The sequence below is a fragment of the Octodon degus genome, unplaced genomic scaffold (assembly GCF_000260255.1).
Source record: "Octodon degus isolate 3935 unplaced genomic scaffold, OctDeg1.0 scaffold00002, whole genome shotgun sequence".
In the NCBI taxonomy this organism is placed as follows: Eukaryota; Metazoa; Chordata; class Mammalia; order Rodentia; family Octodontidae; genus Octodon; species Octodon degus.
In genome coordinates this window covers 29,848,877-29,857,769 of record NW_004524578.1, presented here as the reverse complement: position 1 = coordinate 29,857,769, position 8,893 = coordinate 29,848,877, and the positions used below count along the sequence as shown (strand labels likewise).

Here is an 8,893-nt window from a genome sequence, read left to right as displayed (position 1 = left end):
TCATTTAAAAGACATTTTGAAAAGGTACAGAGAAAAGTTACTAATGAGTAAACAGAGTGCATAAGAGTTAAAAATAAGAATACATGAATGTATACTGTTAGAACTTGTGGTTCAGCAATAGATTGGGCATCATTTATCTGCTAAATAGATATTTAGGGCTTACTCAAGATATTTTCAGTGTACTTTTTCAAATACATTCCAATCCAAAAATTATATTTATAAAGTAATCTGCTGTGCTAGGATTTTTGCCTTGAAAACTGAATGTACAACACTGGTTTTAGTGAGAGATGAGGAAACGCCAAGAGGAATTGAACAAACACGCAATAGATGCTCTTATTTGCATGCAAGAAGCATCTATCATTTCCTTTCAACAACCACGATCAGACCTTTCTGTTTCTACATCCAGTGGGAGGCCTACGATGTAGTTTTTTCTCTTCTTTGTAAATATATGTTGTTTCTCATAAAAATACATAATCTCAGTATGCAAAAACAAAGTAATCCACTGATTGTTCCCTTCATTAGTTTTCAAATATTTTATCTGAACCAGAAGGGACCCTCCCAAAAAATGTGATTTATATGACAATGATAGCATCAGACAACAGTCATGATTTATTTAAAGTCCTAATGGCTAAACAAATCTCTAAATTCTCAGTTTTTCTTTCAAGAATGACATTTAATAGTCATGAAAAACATCTGCTATCTTTCTTCTTTGAGATCCTTGAACTATAACAATCAAGGGGCAAGAATCAGCTGAAACACAAAAAGAACAAATATCTCTGAACAACTTTATCACCCCATCTTGACTTGTTCCTTTGGAGACATGAAACCCAACAACATAAATGAACTGGTGTGACTTGTGTTAGCACCCTGTACATTTGGGTGGGAACAAAGATTTCAATTCTCAAAACCTTCTCTAGACTCAGATCCCAATCCAGAAATGATGGGTGGGAACACTATTATCAGAAGTGGCCATGCACAGCCCTTAGAAACATAATCTAAGGAAGCAGAGATCACTCCACAAAGTGCTGCCAGTCAAACTAATTCTCTGGAATACCTTGACTCTGCTCCTCTCTTCTGAGATAGTTTCAACCGATCTAAAGCCAGATCTTTAACCTTCAATTGACAGACATGTTGGTAAAAAGAGTCACTGTAAATCAGAAGTACTAGCTAGAGGCTAATGATACTTAAGTCTTAAAGGACCAAGAATATCATAACTATCCATAACTATACAGAAAATGATATGGTGAAGGCTTTATGAAGCTGATGGAGGGCTAACTAAATGATAGATATTTTCTCTTCAGACTCACCTTGAACCCCAAACTAGATCACAGGATATATGGGGAAAAGAGAAAACTTTTCCAAAGGAATGCTACTTTCCGTATTCTACACTGTCTCCCACCTTTGTAAAAGAATATTTGAGGAAATTCTTAAGTAAAGAAACATTCATTTCAAAACGATTAAAGGATAGAAGTCATCAGTGTTGTAAGCTTCATTCTCCAAGTTAACTTAAAAGAGCTGAAAAATTGTGGCAAAGGCAGAGAGAAGTGGCTGCTATTGCTACTATCTAGGCCCAAAGGATGAAGACAGACAGGTCTCTCAAAGGACTAATTAGTATTTTGTCTATATTCTTACCTTTCCTCCTGCTTGATCACAATCAAAAATTAGCTGAAATCATATAAGCATAATATTAAAATAAATATCTCTTAAATGGCTTCATCCCTGTAAATGGAAAGGAAGCCAGATAGAAGAAACCAAAGGCAAACACATGGTTATGGAAGTGACAATGACTGCACTTATAGTCATGAAAAATGTAATTAGGAAAAAAATACTGGGGGCCTGAGAGATAGCTCAGTAGAACAAGCACCTGCCTGGCAAGGTCCTGAGTTCAATTCCTGGTTTTGAAAAAAAACCTTGAGTTAATGGGAAGATTGTAAGATTATATGAACCAGATTTAGTACACATAAACCTGAACAGTCTCTGTGCTCGAGAATTAAATACCTGATCGCTCTCATTTTCAAGTCTTGGAGAAAAATTGAAAACTGTTGGGGAGGCTGCACAGAACTCCTGGAGTTTTGAGTCAATTTCAGCAAGTTGCTCATGCTCCCTGGCTGCAAACGCGTATCCTTCTCCTGGGATAAGCCAGCCACAGCGATCACCCTAAGAAGAAAGAAGGGTTACCAGTTCATCCCTGAGGATAAAAATATAGACAAAAAAAGAGATTTTTAAATTGTACTTTAAAAATAACTGCATGTCAGAACACAAAAGTTACTCTAGCCTTTTCTTCTCTCTCAGGAAACATACTCAAAAATTCCTAAAGGACATAAAGATACAGTAAGTCTGAGAATTGGGCTCTGGACCTGTCTTTTTCACCCATAAATTATGCTTCCTCCATCCTGAAGGAAGCAACAACCATAAAGCAGGTAGCTTATTTCAACTTTTTTTTTTTAGTAAGGATCTACAGGGTCTCACTACACAGATCAGACTCAAAGTGATCTGCCTAGCACAGGAAAAATTCCGTACATTTTTGTTTCATGACAGTAATCAGCCTCTAGGTAGTAATAAGAAGGACTTTGGGCAAAAACCTACGCAAAAATATGTTCATATTTGTCTTCTCTTGATCCTAGCATCCTGATTCCCTGTTACAGTGACACCGCACAGTGAGCGAGCCTTGGGAGGATTCAGATCTCCACCACACATGGCTGCTCCCTAATCATGGGCATCAAGAAGATAAGCAAATGACCTAAATTCAGCTAGTCAAAGCAAACACCCTGAATTGTGCATAATCAGGAACAGATGTAGAGACACAGAAAAACAGCTCACGGTGCCAGGATAAGCAGAGCCAATGCAGCGCTGGCAGCAGCGAAGGACGCAGCACTGAGCATCTGTTGGGGCAACTGTCCGCTGGCTATGGTGCCGGGAGCACTTCACCAGATTGTTCCCAAATAGTTCCTACATTCACAGTTCTGGCTCCCACAGTATATCCATGGCTTATAAACCTGGTTCTCCAAATGTCCCATTATGTCTGTTAACTACTGAACTCTCCCAACAATCAATTTTCTGTTGTTTTAGCTGAAGTCCACCTGTTATTTGCAACCCATAGCATTGACTGATATAACACTTATTGTTGTTATTTATAACAAAGAAGAACTGCAAAAAGCCTGAAAGTCTAAACCTGGAGGGAAAGTAATATTATTACCTAACTGATTACAATAAGAATTCTGGTCAATTTCTTTAAAAATTAAACATAAAATTGATGTAAATACTGTTATACCCTAAATGAGAAATAAATACAAAAAGTAAAATTATAAAATTGACTAGTAATTAATACCTTTTAGGCTCCTATCTGAATGGAATTTTTTTAAATGCTACTGACAAGAGCATGTCAGATTAAATTCAACAGAAATGTAAATGTTTCATACACTAATGAAATTACAAAAGAAAACTACATATAACAGGGAATAAGTGGTATTTCTTTTCTGGCTGTGTAGCAGCACTTTTGAGGAGTCTTGTCTTCCCAAGATGAAAACAATGAAACACTCTTCACAAGCCTCTTTTACAGCTAAGATTCATGCAGGAAACCTAGTGAGAGATATCCATTCAGTAATATTTTATATGAACTATCTGAAATCTGAGGCAAATCCCATTTTGCTAGCAAGAGTGGCAATAGAGGCAATCTGACCTGGAGGGGCTGAGTTCCCAACATAAAGGAGATCTTTTAAAAATTCTAAGTATGTATCCTAGAGACACCCAAGAGACTACATCTATAAAATTAAACACACCACAATACAGAACCATCAAAGAACAAGGGGAATTAAAATCATTAGTCATTCTAATGCTTTATATCTTGATGTCCCCTTGAGCCCTCTCCATTTCCTGCCTGCGACGCCATGAGCAATTCTCTTCTGCCATGCCCCTCTGTCCTGCCACCCTGACTTCAGCCAGCTGACTAATGGACTGAACCTCTGTATACCGTGAGCCAAAATAAACCTTTCTTCCTTTAAACTGTGGGTGCTGGGTATTGCATTTCAGTGATGAGAAAGTACCCAAGCCAGTCATCATCCTGAGCTGGACAGGCAGTTTCCAGGGATGCAGCAATGGGCTACTTTATAAAGCAAAATGCACATCTGGAAACACAGAGGCTTGAAAGGACACAGAGGATTTGAAAAACAGCAAGAGTTTGTTACTATTTAAGAAAGCGACAATTCCTTCCTCCAACTTTTCCTGAAGTCTTCCTGCTACACTAATCCCCCTCTGAGTCTCTGTTCCAATGCATCACCATCAATTTTTGGTGATAGCTTTGCAGAAGTGCTATATATTTTTGAATTTATGTTTAGTTCACATACTACATAGTAAGAGAACTTACAGAAAGAACACTCAACAAATTGTTTTTAAAACAATAATGATTTTTAAAAAACTGGTGAGAGGGCCACAAAGCTAAGTATCAGAATAGGTGTGACAGAAGCTCAATTTGGAAAACAGTAAAATCATAACAGTTTGGGGATAGTATATCACACAAAGTTCTAGTATGCTGTGGACATGGACAGTGCCCATCATGCTTGTTGGTGACCAGGTGTCACTTGTGAGACTGAGCTACTGCTATTTCCTTGATATCCACCCTGTAGACCTGGAATGAATCATGCCCCATAGGGTGCAGGAGAAGTCTAATTCTAGAGTATGCTGATGGAAATATTTTGCTGCTGTATACAAAAGAATAATTGAAAGACTGCTGTTGTATACCTCTTTTTGTCCTGTGTTTAATTGTTTTCCCTGTTTGGTGGGTTCTTTCCATTCTCATTCATGGAGTTGTGGTCATTTTGGTCCCTCTCCAGAACATCTTTTGGTAGTCTATGTAGGATTGGTTTTGTCTATGGTTAGATTTCTAAATTTCTGTGAAAAACTATGTAACTGTTTGTTCCTATTTTTAAATTTTTTACATTTTTTTCCTCACATTCTCTAAGGATGTAAAGTTTCTGGTGAATTAGATTATGGGGTCACAGAGGAAAGTGATCGATGATGTAGAGTGTGCCTAAGGAGAGTCACCTGGAGAGAAAACATTCTCTCAGGCTTTCACAAAGAGCAAATTGGTCAAGCAGTGGCCGTGACGCATCCACATGGCTGACACTGACCAGGGATCTACAACTGTGATACAGGGTTTCAGGATAAATTCTGAGGGGATTTGACTGACCTTGGCAGATATGAAAGATGAAAGTTATATTTTCATTATATAGATCTTGCTTTATCTTGGTCTTAATCATCCAGCAGAAAAGTATAAAAACGAGGTATAAAAAGTAAAGCTATGTTAATATGCTGATCTGTAAAAGGCTCAGGTCAACAACTTCTGACACTGCCAGTCCTACAGATAGCCCACTACTATTTATGGACTACTGAACTATATTGGTATATTTTGCTGAATTCATGGACCTACAATATTTAAATGGCAATGGAATACCCATCTCTGACAAAACTAAACAAAAAAGGTGATACCAATGAAGGACCAATTTGTATCTGTATGTACAAAATAGTTAAGATATATATACAGCTACTTTCTCTTAATTCAATGAGAAGAAAGATTTGTACTAAAAGTGTTTGGACAGGATGTCATGTCTGCATACTGTACTATGAATAACCACTATGAAGACAACAATGTACCATGTATTAATTACTGAAACTATCCTACTAATCGGTTTTGAAACTGTCTCATTGCTATTTGTTTCTCAATAAAATTAATGAAAAAAAAAGAAAATAAAACAGTAAGACCAGCCCATGTGAGTAAAATGACAAAAAAAAAAAAAAATGAGGATTACATGAAAACATTATGACCAGGAAGAATGGTACGTGTAAGGTCCCCTGTCCATTGTGGCAGATGCTATCCACTGACAAACCTGAGTATGTTTATCCCATACTTACCTCTACTACAAAACTGGAAAGTTAAATACCTGCTCCCTCTCCCAACTTCTACACATCACAAGACAAATGGCTCCATGTCACAGCTGTGCAAGCAACATGTGAACAGAAGTCACAAGGACACAATATCTTCCCAAATGAGATGACAGAGCCTTCAAAAGTGTCCTTTTGCCCTTTCTTCTTCCTATTTGGAAAATGAACCCTTCACCTCCAGATAGAGCAGCAAACAGCACAAACCTAATGAAAAAGGCATTCTAAGCACATGAAATGCAAGGGCAGAAAAACAGGGGCTGCTCACATCTAATTTCTTGTTAGTGAAGGAAAATAAATCCTTACTTATTTAAGACACTATTTATAAAGCTTTCTATTATGTTCATTCACTCACGTTCCCAAGCAATACCCCACTTTATAAGTATCCTGTAAGGAGAGCAAAGAGATGATGGAAGAGAAGAAATACTAGAAGGAGTTGAACCTTCAGAAGAAAAAGTCCTATGAGATGCCAAACCAGGACAAAAATATTTTTGATCCACATTTTTTATTAATTTTATTGAGAAACAAATAGCAATGAGACAGTTTCAAAACAGGTTAGTAAGACAGTTACAATAATTAATACATTGCATATTGTTGTCTTCGTAGTAGTTATTCATAGTACAAGATGCAGATATGATATCCTACCCAGACACTATTAGTACAAATCTTCTCATTGAATTAAAAGAAAGTAGTTATATGTCTTAACTATTTTGTACATGCAGATATATATATACATATATATACATATATATGTATATTTCACTACTAAATGGTCCTTCATTTATATCCCCCTTTTTTGTTTAGTTTTGTCAGAGATGGGTATTTCATTGCCATTTAAATATTGTAGGTATGTGAATTCAGCAAAATAATCCAATATAGTCCAGTAGTCCATAAACTGCTTTTAAAGACGCATATCAATATAGCCTGATACCCCTCCTTCCTGAGCTCCAGGCTTGCAGGCAGAGAGTTCCACTGAGCCACCCCACCTCCACCACCACCACCTTCACCCCACCACCACCACCACCCCAAGGCTGAGGTGGAGATAAGAATAGGAGCCGCTACCTTTTCTGGGGAAGCAGTGGTGCCTTCCTGTCTTTGAGGAAACCTGAAGCCACTGACTCCTGGCGGTTTGTTTTCAGTCCATTTCCAAACAATCGGGGGATAGAAACTCAGCAGCCCTTTGCCTGGGTTCAGGCTGTCATGGATGCACTAGTAGAAAGTGCTATCTGCATCCTATCCTGAATCATGAAAAAGCGCGTGGAAAAGATACAATGACTCCAGTTTCATCATATTCAGGAGAGAAGTCTGTTGCTTCACATTTTGCCCTTGTCACTGCTTATAAAGACACCAAAAAAATGACTTCATGATTCAGAGAAAGAGAACTCTTTTCTGGGGATTGAACTTCCTTGCGGTTGCCAAGGAAGCACTTATTTCACTGAGCCATCTCCCCGGCCCCTAAGATAACTCTTTCCTAAGGAAAAGAGTAAGGTTTTTGGAAGAAAAGCTTGTAGGAGCTCAGTTAGATGAAGAAACAAGTTCTGTGGGAGGAAAACAAGTAAATGAGGCCAATGGTACATATGGAGAGGTTTGCATTGATGGAGATGGAAAAGCAAATGGCATAAACTCTGAATCTTTGAAAATACTGAATGAGCAGCTATGATCTAAAGTAGTAGAACTCCTCCAGCTGAGAACTGAGGTGGAAACTCAGCTGGTGATGGGGAATTCCAATCTACCTCCATCAAATTGGGAGGTGGACGGCTAGGGAGATAGCTCCATGGTCTAAGCACTGCCTGGCAAGCGCAAGGTCCCCAGCAAGCCCTGGAGCCCTGAAACTGGGCGTGGTGACTCACACCTGTAATCCCAGCTCTGGGGAGGCTGAGACAGGAGGATCACTATGAGTGTAAACTGTGTAGCAAGACCCCGTATCAAAAACAAAACAAGGGGCCGGGGAGATGGCTCAGTAGAATAAGCACTTGCCTGGAAAGCACAAGGGTCTGAGTTCAAAACCCTGGTTTCGCAAAAAAAAAAAAAAAAACTTGGGAGCCAGAAAAGTTGAACTGTTACCTAAAGATCCATGGTTTGGAACAAGAGCTAAAATTGATGGGGGAAAAAATGTAATGACTTCAAAATAGAGCTACAAAAAGCCAAACAAATCGATTCATGTCAGAAAAACAATCTGAATAGTATTGATCTCCAAAGACTAATAAGCACTTCAAGTGATAATATGCAACACACATACTGAGAACTAAAGAAGGAAACACCTAATTTACATCTGGGACTCAAGTACAAGCTGAACTACTAAGAAAACGGAAAGCCTCAACCAGAGTCAAAAACCCTTGCACCCCAGTTGGATTCACTGAAGACCTTGGGAAAGACAGTACAAAACTGTACTTGACTGACTTCACTACAGCATGCAAAAGACATGGGCCACCCTCACCAAAGGGCAAACCTCTTTGTCATACTGTATCTTGCCCTTCACAGGAAATAAAAAGATTTTATCAGAGAAAGCAATTCTCTAACCATGGACAGATAATGAAATATTGATTCCTAATGGTGGTACAGACTTTCAGGAACACAACACTTAAGGCAGAAATTCTCTGGAAGATAATTCTTGGGTATTCTCTAGCCCAGCCAGATCAAGTGAGACAGTATTTGGGGAAATTAAAAGTGAAACTTCGCCTTTATCCAACCTGCCGCCACTTTGCTCAGATCAACATAATCAACCCTGTCCTTATGAAAGTTAACTCGGTAGAGATTCATAATTTGATCAAGAGATCATTGCATCTCTCAGTGGTTCTCCCAAGAAATTACTTAACAAACTGAAAGTTGATTTTGATTAAAATTTTGCATTCTTCAGTAAAACAAATAAATACAGCCTGATAAAAATTAGTGACTCCAGGGCTGGAGAGATGGCTCAGTGGTCTAAAGCACCTACTTGAAACAAGCTTGGCAAAGCACA

The 8,893-nt window shown here is 38.4% G+C and overlaps 1 protein-coding gene and 1 pseudogene across 1 annotated transcript in view; one reads left to right on the top strand and one right to left on the bottom strand.

The window, feature by feature from the left end:
- Positions 1–8,893, bottom strand: part of Fsip1 (fibrous sheath interacting protein 1) — a 266,885-nt gene that overhangs the window by 194,328 nt on the left and 63,664 nt on the right. Inside the window, exon 9 of the mRNA XM_004623531.2 lies at positions 1,999–2,157. Within this exon, the coding sequence (XP_004623588.2) occupies positions 1,999–2,157 (159 nt within the window). The remainder of the gene's footprint in view (positions 1–1,998; positions 2,158–8,893) is intronic.
- On the top strand, positions 7,135–8,678 carry LOC101583688 (annotated as a pseudogene).